General features: G+C 33.9%; 1 protein-coding gene across 1 annotated transcript; it reads right to left on the reverse strand.

Moving 5' to 3' along the window:
• Positions 1–4,362: 4,362 nt before the first annotated feature.
• Positions 4,363–15,747, reverse strand: CYLC2 (cylicin, basic protein of sperm head cytoskeleton 2). The gene is made up of 4 exons (XM_005859833.1): positions 15,731–15,747; positions 8,762–8,802; positions 7,164–7,285; positions 4,363–5,556 (listed from the first exon to the last, which is right to left on the reverse strand). The coding sequence occupies exons 1-4, from the start codon at positions 15,745–15,747 to the stop codon at positions 4,363–4,365; spliced, it is 1,374 nt and encodes a 457-aa protein (XP_005859895.1).
• Between the last annotated feature and the right edge of the window lie 1,770 nt (positions 15,748–17,517).

Consider the following 17,517-nt stretch of genomic DNA (forward strand, 5'->3'; position numbering starts at 1 on the left):
ATATTCTGAGAGATGCAAATCAAAACGACAATGCGGTACCATCTCACACCTGTCAGAATGGCTATCATCAACATATCAACAAATGGCAAGTGCTGGTGAGGATGTGGAGAAAAAGAAACCCTTGTGCACTGCTGGTGGGAATGCAGACTGGTGCAGCCACTGTGGAGAACAGTATGGAGTTTCCTCAAAAAGTTAAAAATGGAACTCCCATTTGATCCAGTGATCCCACTTCTAGGAATATATCCCAAGAAATTAGAAACACCAATCAGAAAGCATATGTGCACCCCCATGTTCATAGCAGCACAATTTACCATAGCTAAGATTTGGAAACAGCCTAATTGCCCATCAGTAGATGAGTGGATTAAAAAAACTGTGGTACATCTACACAATGGAATACTACACTGCAGTAAAAAAGAAGGAATTCTTATCATTTACAACAGCATGGATGTAACAGGAGAGCATTATGCTAAGTGAAATAAGCCAGTCAGAGAAAGATAAATATCACATGGTATCACTCATTTATGGAATATAATGAACAACATAAACTGATGAACAAAAACAGAGACAGAGAAGCATTGAACAGACCATCAAACCTCAGTGGGAAGATAGAGGAGGGTGGGGGTAAGCGGGAGAGATCAACCAAAGGACTTGTATGCATGCATATAAGCCTAACCAATGGACACAGACACCAGGGGGGTGAGGGCATGAGTGGGAGGTGTGGGGCAGTGGGGGATAAGGACACAAATGTAATACCTTAATCAATAAAGAAAAAAAATTTAAAAAATAACAGCTCTACCCTAAATAGTTAACAATATTGTAATAACTATGTATGGTGCAAGGTGGTTACTTGAATTATTGGAGGGAACACTTTTTAAACTCTACATCCTGGGAGCGGCGTAGCTAGGACAGTCTGTATGTCTATCTGCTGTGCTAGACACTTGAAACTAATATAAAATAATGTTAAATGCAAACTAATCAAAACAGAAAACTGATCTTTATATTTATTTTTAAAATTACAGTTGACATACAATATAACATTAGTTTCAGTTGTACAATATAGCAATTAGATATTGATATGCCTTATGAAGTGATCACACATAAGTCTAGTACCTACCAGACACCATACATAGTTACAGTATCACTGACTATATTCCCTATGCTGAATGTTACAATCCCATGACTTATTTTATAACCAGTAATTTGTACCTGTTTCCTTCCTTTTCAACTGCACTGTCTTTCCAAGATAAACCATCTGGCCCTAAAACTAAAAACAAAAACAAAAACGACTTCAGTAAAGTTTGATCTGTGAAAGACTATCTAGAGCAGTGGTTCTCAACCTTGGCTACACATTAGAATCACCTGGGAATCTTTTTAAAATCCTGATTTCTGGGCCTCATCCTCCAGAAATTCTGTTTCTTTGTTATGGGGTGGGGCCACAACATTAGTAACAAAGAAACAGAATTTCCGGAGGATGAGGTCCAGAAACCAGGAGTTTAAAAAGATTCCCAGGTGATTCTAATGTGCAGCCAAGGTTAAGAACCACTGATCTAGAGAATAAAGACAAGCCACAGACTGGGAGAAAATATTTACAAAAATATTTCTGATAAAGGACTATATCCATAGAACTCTTAAAACTCAACAATAAGTAAACAAATAATCTGATTAAAAAACAAGCCAAAGACATTAACAGAAAACTCACCAAAGAAGATACACTGATGGGAAATAAGCATATGAAAAGATGTTCCTCATTTTATGTTATCAGGGAAATGCAATTCAAAACAACAATGAGATACTATTACACTCCTATTAGAATGGTCAATATCCAAAACACTGACACCACCAAATTCTAGGGAGGGTGTAGCGCAACAAGAACCCTCAGCCATTGCTAGTGGTAATACAAAATGGTATAACCACTGTAAAGTTTGGAGATTTCTTTTGTATGGTGTGTATGTTTTTATGCATGTGTGTATATTTGTATATGTATGTATATATGTGTGTATATATTTGTATGTATTTTTTACATAAAAAAGCTATACATATTTAACATACACAATTGATGACTCGATGAGTTTGGAAATAAATATATACCTGTGAAACATTCCCTCCAATCTATGCCATAAATATACCTGTATCCTCCATTTAGGCTGCTTTTGGTGTTTCAAATTAAGATAATGGCCGATAGCACTTCTAGTTTGGAAGTGGTAGAAATGGAATGAAGTATAACAATTCAGATATTTCGGAGGTAGTCAAGTAGGACTTACTAAAAGATAAGCAGAGTGAAGAAAAAATAATAATTATGAATGGCCCACCAATTTTGGATTGAGTCACAAGTTTGATGTTAGTTTCATTTACTGAGCTGGTGAAAACTTGTGGGAAACCAGGCTTTGATGGAGGGGTATTGTCTCTTTGTGACAGGTTAATTTTGAGATGGCTTGGGAGACAGTCGGATAGTTGCTTTAATTTCACATTTGGACATATGAATTTGGAGCTGAGTGGATAAGTCAGTGCTGGCTTTAAAACAGGATTCGACAGCATAGGAATGGTGTATAAAGAGAAAGGAATGGATGGAATAACTTAGAGAAATATATACAGAGAAAAGAGAAGAGGGGCTATAATCAAAAGACAATGCTATTGGAATTGGGTACATGGAAGTTCTTGGTGACTAGTGCATTTCAGTAGAATGGTAAAGGCAGAAACTCAATTGTTTTTTCACTGAGTTACACTTTAATCTGAAGTATGACTTTTGAATATCATGTTAGAGAATAATCTTAAGGGCTTTTTTTTAGAGAGAGAGAGATAAAGGAGATTTCAAATGATTCCCTAAATCCTCAGGGAGGTGCTAACATTTCCATGGAAGGTTGAAAATCTGAATATAGAATTGTATTATAAGCAGATGGAGAATGAATAGTTTCCTGGAAAAGGTAAAGAACAGTGGGGCAGGATTTGACTCTGTTTTTACAGCTCTGACTGCTGACTCTGTCAATCAGCAAGGTAGGGCCTTGTGGAAAACCATGAGATACAGTAGTCATTAATTCTTGGTAGATGATGCAGCGGGACAGGGACTGAGGCTTAAAGAGCAGGCAAAACCATTACACCTCACGAAAGCTAGCTTTGGAGAGTATGTGGGATAGGAGTCCCTTTCTATCTAAGGGGTTGCATTTGTTGTTGCTTTTTATTTTTCTTCACGTTAATAGGACTTATGGTCACAAGAGAGTTTAATATTGTTATGAAGATATAAAGTTAACATCTAAATAATATGTAGATATTTCCCCCATTAAACTCTATTCTGCTTAATTTGGTTTTCTATACATATTTAGCAATTTATCAGTAATTTATTTAACATACCTCCTTTAAATCTATTCACATTGGTAATTTGTACAATAATGATGTCATTTCTTCTTTAAATGGAGATCATTTGGCCACCATTTTCTATTTAAAAAGAAAAACACCTCATGATAAGTAATTGTTGAAGTTATCATATAACATTGGCCAGTTTTCTCCCTCATGAAAAATAATTCTACTTTTCTTAACCTTCCCATGGGCACTTTAAAATCTTCATTTATTGGTGTTTTCACCAAATTTTTCTAATACTGAGAAAGCCTAACCTTGATAAAATTCTAGTTCAAAACCTAGCCAGCAGATTACAGAATTTATAAAAATGGTATCATTTTATACCTATAAATTAGATCTTTTATTTAATTTCAGTTTGCTTAAAATAAAATAAAATAAACTTACCAAATGTGTTTACTTGGCTTGGAAGTGGAACATTCAACATTCATAAACCTGGTTGTGGCTATTTATACTTCAGAGACGGTAATATAGTTTCACAAGAAAGAATTTTTTTTCTTTTTCTTTTTTTTTTTTTTGAGGAATGCTACCTTTAATTTATATTTATATTTATTTGAAAGTAGACACTCTGAAATTTGACTTTCTCTTATGTTCCCTATGATTCTTAATTGAAACTGTGGATATGACTTCAAACTGTTTGAATCTTTGGGTTCAATATCTTCATTCTTGAATGTATCAAAGCCTTCATCGATTTTTTTCTTTTGCATATTCATACAGTATCATTAACTTCTACATCTTCACTTGTATGTTATTCGAATCTTTCTAGGTATCTTTCATTTAAGCCTTCATATCCCCAAATTCAGCATAAGCATAAGCATCCTTCAATGAATCATCTATTAAGTTTTTCTTAACATCTTTACACTTTATGAAGATTTTCTGAGTCTTTCTTTGTATTGTTCTTCACCCCATTTTAAAGGTATTTGATTAAATATTCAAACCGCTCCCTCTTCATAAATTCAGTTTCAGATTACTAAACTGTTTCAGTAAATATGCTTTTGAATGATTATCCAGGGCCTACTTGCCCTTCTTTCCCTCCTTTTTTGCATCAGCAGATTCTGTCTCAGTCTCTCCCTTGGCATCTTTCTCGCCTTCGTTGCCTTCTTTGCCTTCTTTCTTTCTTTCTTTCTTGCTTTCTTTCTTGGCTGTTTTCTTTCTTTCTTTCTTGCCTTCTTTTTTGTCTTTTGATTCATCCTCTTTGTCATTGGATCTCTTTGCATCTGTTGTTTCATCTCCAGGTTCTTCAGTTGGCTCCTTGTGCTTCTTTGAACCCCTATCTTTTTTGGAACCTCTCTTCAGCAATTCTTTTTCCTCTCCTGGTTCTTCAACTACTAACTCCTTGTCTTTCTGTGAACCTTTCTTTTCTTTTTTTGAACCTTTCTTCAGTTCTCCTTTTTCCTCTTCTGATTCTGCATCTGACCCCTTGCCCTTCTTTGTAGTTTTCCCTTTTTTTGAACCTTTCTTCAGTTCTCCTTTTACCTCTTCTGACTCTGCATCTGACCCCTTGTCCTTCTTTGAACCTTTCTTTCCTTTTTTTGAACCTTTCTTCAGTTCTCCTTTTACCTCTTCTGACTCTGCATCTGACCCCTTGTCCTTCTTTGAACCTTTCTTTCCTTTTTTTGAACCTTTCTTCAGTTCACCTTTTACCTCTTCTGACTCTGCATCTGACCCCTTGTCCTTCTTTGAACCTTTCTTTTCTTTTTTTAAACCTTTCTTCAGTTCTCCTTTTACCTCTTCTGACTCTGCATCTGACCCCTTGTCCTTCTTTGAAACTTTCTTTTCTTTTTTTGAACCTTTCTTCAGTTCTCCTTTTTCCTCTTCTGATTCTGCATCTGACCCCCTGCCCTTCTTCGAGCCTTTATCTTTTTTTGTATCTTTCTTTGTGTCTCCCTTTTCAGCTTCTGATTCTGTAGTTGAGTCTATGATCTTTATTGACTTTTTCTCTTTTTTGGTACCTGGTGTTTTTGTTTCTAAATGCTTGTCTTTTTTTGAATCTTTCCTAGTTATTTTGGGCTCATGTGAAACTGCGGATTCAGTTTCTGACTCTAATGCGTCCTTCTTGTCTTTAGCTGCTGCTGCATCTGGGCCACGAGTTGGAGGCCGTCGCCTGGCAGCTAAATAGACAGATGGTCTTTCTGAAATTAGCATTAAAGAACGGTGCATCCATAATGGTCTTTGAGAACCTCCCTTTAATTTGTCTTCATCAGGTTTCTGCAGTATTGGTTAGAATAATGATAAATAGCTTATATTAGTTTCACAGCCTTTATAACCAGATACCAAATACATTTAACTTCACTCATGAAAAAATTTTAGATCTTAGTGAGTATCAGATAAATTGTAGATTTTATAGTTTATTCTGAGTTTATAATGTCATTCTTTTTTGAATGGGTAGTCATGTCTCATTTTGGATCTAATTTCAATGTAGAGTATCTTTATAACTCCTGCAAGGTTGTAAGTTAAAAGTGGCACAGACCTTCACTCACTAATGACATACTAGACTCTCTCTTTACAAGCAGGAGAGGGCTTGTTTGTTCTTTGACTCTGTGTTTTTGAGATCTTTTAAATATCTTGCCTAGCCTCCATTTTGAGGCTAACTCAGAAACTAAATATTTTTTAATACCTAATAGTTTTGTTTTCAGGCAGATCATGATCTCTATTGTTACCTTCAAGGTCTCTAGAATTTACAGTGCTAACTGTGCTTAACAGTAAAAGCCTGACATGCCTCCTGCATGGCAAGATAAAAATTGAGTATCGTCAGATAGGAAACTGCAACAATGAAAGCTGTACCATGCAGTGCACATTCATTTGTTCAGAATGGTGCATTTTGTTTTCAACTTGTAATCAAATATTTGCAAAAGCTTAATTGCAAAAAAAATGTAAGGAATGCTAACAAACACTGGAAAAATAAATTGAATAAAGGAAGAAAAGAAAACAAACACAGAAGAAACCTGGATCACTGTAGCTTGGATACATTTCCAAAAATAAACAAGAATTGATGATATATTTATCTTGTAAAAATTTTCTGTCAACATTTTTATATTCCATGATGACTCTGGAAACCTTATAAAATATTTATGTTCCAAAATTCAGAATCCTGAATTCTATATTACAGGAAATGAGGAAACATTGAAACGTCATCATAGTATAATGATTCTGAGGGAATCTTTCCAGCAGGGTAGTATTTTCTGAATGTTCATCCTAATTGTAGCAGGATATACAGATTTCTGTCATTTTGGATACCTGTTTTCTGTAATGTAGGTTTACTGAACAAATGGTTAATATGGAATAAGGGGGAACTTTTGTACAGTGAAATGCTAATAAATATATCCACTGTCTCCAAATAGAATTTGAATTACATTTAACTATATTGTGTAATGACATCTAAAAGACACATGTGAGTTTAATTGAATTGAAATGTAAAATTTAGTTCCTTAGTTACCCTACCCCAGTGGTCGGCAAACTCATTAGTCAACAGAGCCAAATATCAACAGTACAATGATTGAAATTTCTTTTGAGAGCCAAATTTTTTAAACTTAAACTATATAGGTAGGTACATTGTTATTAACTTAATTAGGGTACTCCTAAGGCTTAGGAAGAGCCACACTCAAGGGGCCAAAGAGCTGCATGTGGCTTGTGAGCCACAGTTTGCCGACCACGGCCCTAGCCTATTTGAAGTATTAAATAGCCACAAAGGAAGGTAAATATATAAAATATTTCCATCATCACATAAATCTCATTAGCCAGTGATGATCTGTAAGACATATTACTCTACATGCTTTCACAAGGTTATTACTAGTGATACTTTTTTAAATACTCACTAAAGCTGCCTTGTCTTGTAGTTGGGAAGGTCTTGATCTCACTTTTTTTCCTGGCCGCGGTGGTTTGGGAAATGCCAGGGAAAAGTGTTGCTGATTCCATGATTTTTTACTTAATTCACTGACTAAAATAAGAAAGCATTAAACATAAACTTTAGAATAAATAGCATTTCATTAAAACTAATATGACATTAAGATATTACATTTCATGTAAATGAAGAAACAAATAATTAAAATAATGTCTTCATTTATTTGATAATGTTTGAAATCCTCTATTAATATGAGAAAATAAAATTTATTTTCTATTTTTCCCACTTTTACGGAAAACTATGTAAAATAACGATTGTGAAACTGCAGTAAGATAAATGGAAATAAACCATTTTACTACTTTCTTTTAGTCTTCTAGTACAGTCTAGATTTTGACTTTATATTCTTTTAGCTAGAGCACAATTCTACTGAGAACAGAAAATATGGTAACTACTTCTGTATCCTTCAAAGTAATTAGTGCAGTACCTGTTATAAAATGTTAAGGAAATACATGATTGAATCTAAATGCTAATGCTTTAGATCAGCGATTTTCAACTGGTGTGCCATAGCAGGCACAATAGTGTGCTGCAAGAATTTTTAAAACATGCAATACCTGACTATATAGTCAGGGGCACTGACCTCTTTTTCCTTAGATTGCCAAATAAAAATATGACAACAGCCAACATAACAATCGTCATTTGGTGTGAATGAATAAAAATTAAACCTTTTTCTGGTCAGATCAGCAAACAATATATTATATAAGCAATGAGATGAAAATGGTTGAAAATCACTGCTTTAGATCTCCTTAGTAATCGTTTTCCAAGCTACAAAAGTAAATTTTATTATACCCCAAAACTGCATTGTTATAGGGGGCATATTAATGAAGAAATTGACAAATAAAGACTACCTGCAGTATTGTGACTGGGAGGATAAAGTCACCTGCAAACTATAATAGAAATAGTTAAAGGTTACCAACGAGATAAGTGAGAGAGATAGCCTCACTGTATTTGAATATGTGCAGCAATATTATGTGTAAGTGAAAATAGACTTGTCCTGTGAATCTCCTAAAGACAGGAGCAGGATCAATGAGAAAATATGCAGAATGAAAGGCATAATTAAGATCAATATATGAGGAAAAAGCACTTGATGTAAGAAGTCTTCCAACACAAGGTTGACTGGCTTTGTCAATTAATGAATTTTTTGTCAATTTTAACCCTAATAAAATCTATCAAAAATGTAGTAGAAGACATTTCTGACATGAGTGAAAACTTGTTTATTCAGTTTTCTACACTGCCTTTTAATTGTGAGATTATCTGATTACATGATTTCTAATATGTAAATCTATCCACCTTCATATTGCTATACATATTTGCTTAATCTACTTTGGATTTAGGACAAAATATCTTTAGAAGGTATTCACAGAGCCCTTGAAAAAGGTGCTTGGGGATAAAAAGTTAATTTTTAATAATATTCCATGACAGCTATTGCTTTATTACTTTGAATGTAGGATAATTCCTTATGCCTAAATTAATCATACATGTTTTAAAAAATATATATATTGAACTTTTTCTTACCTGGGATGTAATTATCATATGACCCATAGTTTAGTTTTTGGCTATTAAAATAAGAGGGAAAGATTTCAGTTAATTTATAGAAAAATCACTCTATTTTATGGTCATTATTATGCTTAAGCACTTGCCTCCACCAACTAGAGAAATACTTTGCATTCTCAGATCTCTATTATTAGGTAAGATTATTTGATTCCAGAAAAACAGAGATGAGAATATTTTTTTTTTGGACTAACTTCAACAGAGCTAAAACAACAGGAATAAAGAATAAGGGGAAAAAAAACCTATCAACTTTTCATATATAAAATACAGACATTTTTTAAATTGTGAAACCATCATTGAATTCGTTTTCTCACCTCATGCTCCAAAATTCCTTGCAATTGAATTTTAACTTAGGCAGCACTTTGAAAACACTATGCTTAACTAAAATCAGCTCCTCATAATATCTTCAGAACTGAACTAAATCAAGATCATTCAGTGTCTATGTGTCTGTGAATGTGTGTGTGTGCATGTGTGTGAGTCAGTGTGCACCACAGTATTGACCTGGATTTTGATTTTTCGTCTGTTCTCTAAAAAAATCTGAGAAAATTATGTTGCAAAGTATTTTACATTTATAAGTTTCGATTTATTATAGTACTATAATTGCATATGTCTAAAAAAGTACATTTGTAGTCTAATTTTAATATATTTGTAATGGAGGCAAATATTTTCATTTATCAGATAAATATTATTCTGCATCTTCCCATCATACTATAGATATAGAGTCATTGTTGATTATGAGTGGGTATGGTCTTACCCACACACACATGCACACGCATGCTTACTTTTAACTACATTAAAGCTCTAGCTCCCAGCATAAAACCTGTCACATTTCAAATATACTAATGTGGCACTCCTCTAAAAATTAAGGTATATACTATACTAATTAAAACGCATGTGTCCAAAAAAAAAAAAAAGACATAATTGAAAAGTTTCCTTCCCCTATCTCATTTAAAGTGTTAAAAAAATTATTTATTTGCATTTCAAAACTCATTCTTTAAAAATGTTGAATAAAATAATTGAATACAATTTAGGATGTGTTGACTAATTATCTGGTCTGGTCGGGGGGGTTGTTTGTTTGCTTTTTTAGTTTTGTTTCTTTTTTATCTGAAGACATGCATTAAAACTACTTGCCCCTCTATATCTGAATCTCTAGGTTTGGATCTAACCAATGTATACTTATACAATGCTGAAGAAATTTTGAAGTCCAAACATGGTTATGAACTTCTCTTCTCTGAAAGAGGAAATATTTCAGGTTTATGAAATAATATTGTTAAATTTGATATTTTAAAATATACATAGGCATTGTCCATTAATTCCCTGTATAACATATAGGACATATTCTTTGATCACCAAGAACTTGAATTAAAAATCAATAACAAAAAATATATAGAAAATATACAGAAATTGGATACAGTAAAGAAGGCTGAATAGAAGAAAATTTGATTCATTTGAAATATGGTGTTGGAGGAGAGCTTTTACAGATCCCTTGGACTGCCAAAAAGACAATCAAGTGAGTCCTAGAGCAAATGAAGCTTAAAACCATTGCAGAAGTTTACTGTCTGACATGTAAGGTTGAAAAAAAATCATTCTAACAAACAAGAATTTATTTGATTATCTCAAGACATGTAGAATAATTTTTGAAATAAAAAGTAACATTTCCATTCATAATCAAAAACTCTAAGAAAACTAGGAATAGCAGGTATCTTACTTAAATGGATGAAATGTGTTCATATAATACTATTAAAATAAAATTGAATGGTGGAATATTGACTGTTTTTCCTCTATAGATCAGAAACAAGGCAAGGATGCTTACTGCTATTCAACATTGTAATCCAGACCCTATTTTGTTTCATAAGGTAATAAAAGCATCAGAATTGGAGATGAAGAAGTAAAATTATTTTTATTTACAAAAGACATGATTGAGTAAATAGACTATACAATCACATCTACAAATATTATTTTTAGAGCTCTTATGGCAATGTTATCTATACTAATAATAGAGGAATATGCACATTGGTAGGGATACCCTCATGCAATGACTGAACAGCAGGCTGTGTGGGGTGACAGGCCGGCAGGGGGGGCAGTGAGGGGTGACCAGGCTGGCAGCGGGGGAAGTTAGGGGTGATTAGGCCGGCAGGCAGAGGCAGTTAGGGGTGATCAGGCTGGCAGGCAGAGATGGTTAGGAGCCAGCAGTCCTGGATTGTGAGAGGGATGTCCGACTGCCGGTTTAGGCTCGGGCCTAAACCGGCAGTCGGACATCCCTCAAGGGGTCCCGGATTGGAGAGGGTGCAGGCTGGGATGAGGGAACCCCCCCTGCCTTGCACGAATTTTGTGCATCGGGCCTCCAGTAAAATTATATGATACTAGGGGCCCAATGCATGAAATTCGTGCAAGAGTAGGCCTTTTTTCCCCGGCTGCCCGCACCGGCTTCCCTCGCAGCCCCAGCTTCGTCCAGTCTAATTAGCGTATTACACTTTTCTTATTATAAACAAGGACTAATTATATAAACTGCATCTCTATAACTAGAGAAATGGCAAGATATAAATATAAGAAAACAATACAATTTGCAATAACTTAAAGATATTTAGAGATAAGTTTATTGAAATATATGTAAGACCTGTATAGGAAAACTAATTTTTTTTTCCTCAGTGACAAATATATTCTGATTAGAAGATCCCCTTTATACTCACTAGAGCAGGTAAAATAAAAGATTAATTATACCAACTGTCAGCAACTCTGTAAGCATCTGACATATTCATCATTGGTGGTAGGTATAAAAATGGTACAACAACTTTTCAATACCATTTGATATTTTTAAAGTTCAACTTACACATGTTCTATGTATGATTTAGTATTTCCATTAGTAGTTTACCCATGAGGTCTACAAAAAGAATTGGAAAAAATATGGGTAGCAGCTTTATTCATAATGACCTAAAACTAGAGTAACCCTAATATTCATCAGTTGGAGAATGCATAAAGTGTGATATGTTCATGAAATGAAATACTTCCTAGCAATCTAAGGGAATGGATTACTGATATATGCAAACATGGCAACATGGATGAATCCAAAAGTAACATTATACTGAGAGAAAATATCAGGAACATAAAAGTATATACTATATGATTTAATTTCTATGATTTTAAGAATAGGAAATACTGTTTCTGGTAACATAACAGCTATCTTTGGGAGAAGGGCAGAGTGGATTGATGGGAAACGCACAATTTAACCTAATGGTGTGGTGGAAAATTTATATTTCTTAAGATAGGGTTAGTGACAATTCAATAAATTTAGATCGCTTTCATTTTTAATGAGAAGTGCTTATAGGATGCCCAAATAACAATTATTCAAATACCTTAGTGTAAATTTACAGATGCAATATGCAATTAAATCAATTCAATCTTTTTGAACTAGAGAGCGTTTTCCTACTTTTTTCTTTAAGTCTGGTTCTTCTGGTGGCAGCATCTCTCCCTTGCTTCCCTGGGACATTCAAGAAAATTTCAAGAACCAGAATGCATTTAGATTCATTTTTTGAAGTTTGTTATTAAAAATAACTCTTAGTGTATCTTTTTATTTTGAAATCATTTTTATATAAATATATATTTATTTGCACCCTTTAAAAATAAGGCCCTCATGACTTTGAAGATGGTCTAATTTAATTACTTGCTCCAAAAAAGAAGAAAAAAATGCAGCAATTATGTCAATACAACTAGTTCTTGAATTAAGGTCTCTGGACATATATAAGGAAACAAATAGCTAATGTTTCATCTTAAACAAAATGGAATGGCATGCATAAGCCACAAGTCTGCCTTCATTTCAGGTCCACACATTCAATCATTTCAAGATGTCTCAGTATCTGTGAGCTTTTGTAAGTAATGAACATATTCATTGTCAGCTTTCTCAAATGTACTGTGTTCATGACTTAGGACGGGAATCTAGATTTTGGTTTTCCTAAGTAAATAGTTGAGATCCCAAAGTAGGAGACATGAGGAACTTTATCACTTACTAATGAAAACAGTTTTTTTAAGGAGTAAACATTTAATTAACCACCTTTGTTTTTGTTTTTAGTCTGAAAAATGTCAATCTAAGTACGACATACAACTATATTTACTCTTGCCTTTGAGGATATCCCTGTATAGTTTTAAAAAGTGTGTAATAAATTCAAAGGACAAGGGCTTTCATTAATGTGATATTTTCTGCAGTTTCATTTGAAATGCTCACAATATATATCTGAATATCCCAAGATATCTTGCCAGCAGGATTTGGACTTTTAGATTCTGCAACAAATGTGTGGCAACTAAGGTTGTAAAGGTCTTGGCAGGAAGTTTTCCACGGACTGACTGGGACCTAAGGTACTCTTCTTGTGTTTGCTAAAGGGGTCTCTACATAAAGGCCAAGGTCAGTTGCCACATTACTATCATCTTGCTCAGAGATGACTGTATGATATGGTGGAATTTCCTTTCATTTTCTAACATTTTCTAGTGCAGTGTTTCTCAACCTGGATTTAGTTTGAATGCCCTTCTCCAGGGGATGTTTTACAAGGTGAGATATCTTTGGTTATAATTATGTGTAGGTTTGTGTTCATGCTCCCTTGCATGCTGATCCTGGCATCTAGTTGGTAGAGACCAGGGATGCTGCTAAATATCTTAAAATATACAGGGCAACTCCCACTCCCAGTTCTCAACACCAATAAAGAATTATCCTGCCTAAAATGTCAATAGCTCCAAGGTTTACAAACCTTCTATATCAAGGTGAGTCCCTAGGTCTAGATAGTAAGGCAAGTCATTATTAGCGCAGTTCAATGGAGAAAAAGATAAAATGTATAGTGGATATGAGATCTGGAAGCTAACATTGGAAATTTAAAAAGTTTTTCTCCACATCTGATCCCAAATATTTATGAAAACCTTTCCCATGTCCTTCATAAGTCTTAGACCTACAATTTAATATTAGGAATGGAAGGATTGAGTTGACTGACATACCTGAGTTAGAAGCTAAGTCCATAAGGGGTGAAGCCATTGAGTGGGGTTGTTAGATTTTGACAAATAAAGATATTAAAGTGGAATAGAGGGGAGGGGGGAGCTGAGCTCAAAGAAGAGAATTTTCTTTATCAACTGCAGCTACAGGGCAATAACACATGTTAAGTCTAAACTTAAGATCCTGTCATTGTTAGAATTCAGAGGAAAGAAAAAGTCAAAAATTATTTTCTGCATTTCATCCTTTCTGTTAAATGAATTGGAAGTTACTAATTGAACCCAATGAAATATGAATTTTTATTACGGGTTTTGTGTGCACTTCATTTGCTAACAATCAGGCCATTTGATTGAGTTTAACCACTTTTCTTCTACAATAGTGCAAAAGTTTTGAGATCGCACCAGAAAAATAAAATAAAGAAATCATCATAAAACCAAAACTAATGTTTAGCCATGCGGTGAAGTTCTTTTAAAGCCATACAATGAACATGATAATAGTAATGTCATCAATATATTATTATGCTTGAACACTTTAAACTAATTACAAATAGTTCTGTCATGTTATATACCCTAACATAGATTACTGTGTAATAATCAACAATTCTAAAGTGATTATGACAAGTACACTCAAACCTTTTACTGAAGTGTGTTCTTTATGTTGTAATGAAGTAGGCACCAGTGCCAAGGGGAAGCCTGTTTTGTTTATTAGTATTTATTTTTTTAAGATTTGTGTTTTATCTTTCCATTAACAGTACTGTCCAAAGAAAACTTTTCTTTATATTTTAGAGTTCATGCCATTGCCTTAGTTTAATGTCTTCACAGTAAAAAATAAAAGAGACATAATTGAAAGGTTTTCTTCCCCTATCTCATTTTATTTATTTATTTATTTTTTATTATTTTTAAACATTTAATCATCTTTATTTACTTATTTTTTGTTTGTTTGTTTTTGTTAATCCTCACCCGGGGATATTTTTCCATTGATTTTTTAGAGAAATAGAAGAGAGAAGGAGAGACAGAGAGAAACATCAATGTGAGAGAAACACATCAATTGGTTGCCTCCTGCAGGAGCCCTGACCAGAGCCCCAGGCCAGGAAGGAGCCTACAACCAAAGTACATGCCCTTGACTGGAATCGAACCCAAGACCCTTTGGTTTGCAGGCTGATGCTCTATCCACTGAGCCAAACCAGCTAGGGCACCCCTATCTCATTTTAACACAAAATAAATTACGCATCAGGAAATAACTACAAGCAAACTTCCCATTCTGGATTATCTTCTTTTATTGCAAACTACTTTAGTATACTCAGTATTTCTCAATGGAGATACAATTTGCATTTAGATGGTATTCTGTGGGCTGCCCCACTTATTAGCAAAGGTTTGGTACCCATGACCCAGGCCAGTGGTCAGCAAACCAATTAGTCAACAGAGCCAAATATCAACAGTACTTCTTCAAAATAGACTCGCCCAGGCCGAAAACTGACTTCTGCGCATGGGCCACGAAGTTTCAAACACACTGTACGTGCGCGCCCGCACATGGTATTTTGTGGAAGAGCCACACTCAAGGGGCCAAAGAGCCGCATGTGGCTCGTGAGCCGCAGTTTGTCGACCACTGACCCAGGCTTTCTACAGGTCAGCAGCACTTTCCAGTCACTGTGATATATTTTAATTCCCATAAATTTCCAAATGACCCCTAAGGAGTCTTATGTTCCAAAATACAATGACAAAAAATGAAGTAAGAATCACATTGAAAAAGATTTATCTAAAGCCATGTCTCTATTTTACTGAAGTGAATGAACTAGTTAAGTCTTAGATCAAAGCAACCTATAATGTTGCTTGAGAATGTGTCTTGTTTATCAATGGCATGATAATAATGTAACAAACATCTCTTTACACTAAAAGAGAATAAATGTAAAGCTAACTAGAGCATTTTAATTATTTTAAAACATAAAATTTGAAAAGAGGACTTACAATCTTGGTACAGACATTATCCCCACCTATCATTTGCCAGGACCTAAGCACTGTAAGTTCAAATTAGTGATGTTGAGAGGTGACATCATAAAGAGGCCAAGAACACTAGTAGTTAAAGGGGAAAAACAAAAGCATCCACTTTTACTTATGTTTTAATAGTCTCTAATATTCAGTCTAAGATTGGTATTTACTCTCACTCGTTATTACTAACTAAATAACTACTGATAGTTTAAAAATAACCCATTGATTTAACATCTTAAAAAAATACTTCTTTCAATTTTTCATGTAGTTTTAACTAACTGATATAACAAAAGAATGAATCTCAGTATTTATCTGTTAAAAATCAGTTGCAATCTTATCTTCCCTGAAATCCATGTGACTCTTGTTAAATCCTTTGCATAACTTTATATGGCTTTTCCCCATCTTAACGTAATGGGTTGCTCAAGATACAAGATTTTTTAAAAGGCTGGATACCTATTAAAATTACCTACTTACAGATCTGAGTTAGATAATTTTACTCCACCCACCATTCCACCCCACCAATAGATGGAAATAATTACTATACAGAGTAGTATTTGACACATTGCCATTATCTAAGCTCTCTTTGGGGGGATTTCAAGTGATTTTTTTTTTCGTAAGGAATACACTAAGTCCAAATATTCAAAGTTACAGGAAATGTTGGAGTTAAATTGCATTTTTAATAAGCATTGACCTTTTAAAATATTAGTGTTAGAACTTCAGAAAGTGTTTCAATTCACAAGATATCATACAGTCACTAATTTCACAAATCAGCATGAAAAATATATGGCTGAGTCAAAAAGTGAGGCAGAGATTTCAATAGAAACACCATCAATTTCTCATAGTTTCTGGATGTTACTAAATTTCTAAAGAATGTGTTTGGGCTCTCTGCAGATTGATTCTTTGAATTGCCAGTTGTTGAATCTTTACACTATTGGTTACTATTAATCCAGGTTAGTGAACATCTCTCTTTTATTTTAATTTTTAAAAAAATAAGATGAAGATGACATTTTATCAAATATATTTAAAATATCTACAACTGCCATAATAAAATATCACAGACTGATGGCTTAAACAACAGGCTGATTTTCTCATAGTTCATGATAAAAGTGCCAAAATTTTTAAAATTCTATTGAGAGCTATTTCCCCAACTTGTAGATGATTGCCTTCTACCCATGCTTTCATATGGCCCTTTTCCACTTGGTTTATAAGAATACAAGAAACATTAAGGGAATTAACACTATAATTTTTTAATTTTGTTAATTATTGTTTGGCATAAAGAGGTATTAAATTCAAGTCTGTTTCTTTAAACATAGAAATCTGCGGATGGAATTACAAAGGCATCCTTATTCCAAGATTTAACAATGCTGTCCTCTCTTTTGGTTTAAACTCAAGATCTCTCTATTTATATGTAGATAATAGATAACCAAATGACTGACTGATTGATTGATTGATAGATAGATAGATAGATAGATATACAGGGTGTCTACAAAAAATTTATACACATTTTGAATAATTATAAAGGCAGGGTTTATTAAAATATATTTCATTTTCAAAATGTAACAGAATCAGCTGTTAGAATGTGTATATATTTTGGGGGACACTGGTATTTATAAGCCAATCATATGAGTATACTTTTAAATTAACTCAGAGAATAGACTGATGGTTGCCAGAGGGGAGGGTAATTAGGGACTGGGTAAATAGTGAAGGGATTAAGAAATACAAATTGGTAGTTTACAGAATAGTCACGGAGATGTAAAGTGCAGCAT

This window comes from Myotis brandtii, unplaced genomic scaffold (assembly GCF_000412655.1).
Source record: "Myotis brandtii unplaced genomic scaffold, ASM41265v1 scaffold13, whole genome shotgun sequence".
In the NCBI taxonomy this organism is placed as follows: Eukaryota; Metazoa; Chordata; class Mammalia; order Chiroptera; family Vespertilionidae; genus Myotis; species Myotis brandtii.

Excerpts from the sequence above, each read along its gene's own strand:
- CYLC2 (XM_005859833.1), bottom strand. Across the intron at positions 7,286-8,761 it reads ATATGATAATTACATCCCAG|TCAGTGAATTAAGTAAAAAA; the intron begins GTAAGAAAAAGT and ends TTCTTATTTTAG. Across the intron at positions 5,557-7,163 it reads TACAAGACAAGGCAGCTTTA|AAACCTGATGAAGACAAATT; the intron begins GTGAGTATTTAA and ends CCAATACTGCAG.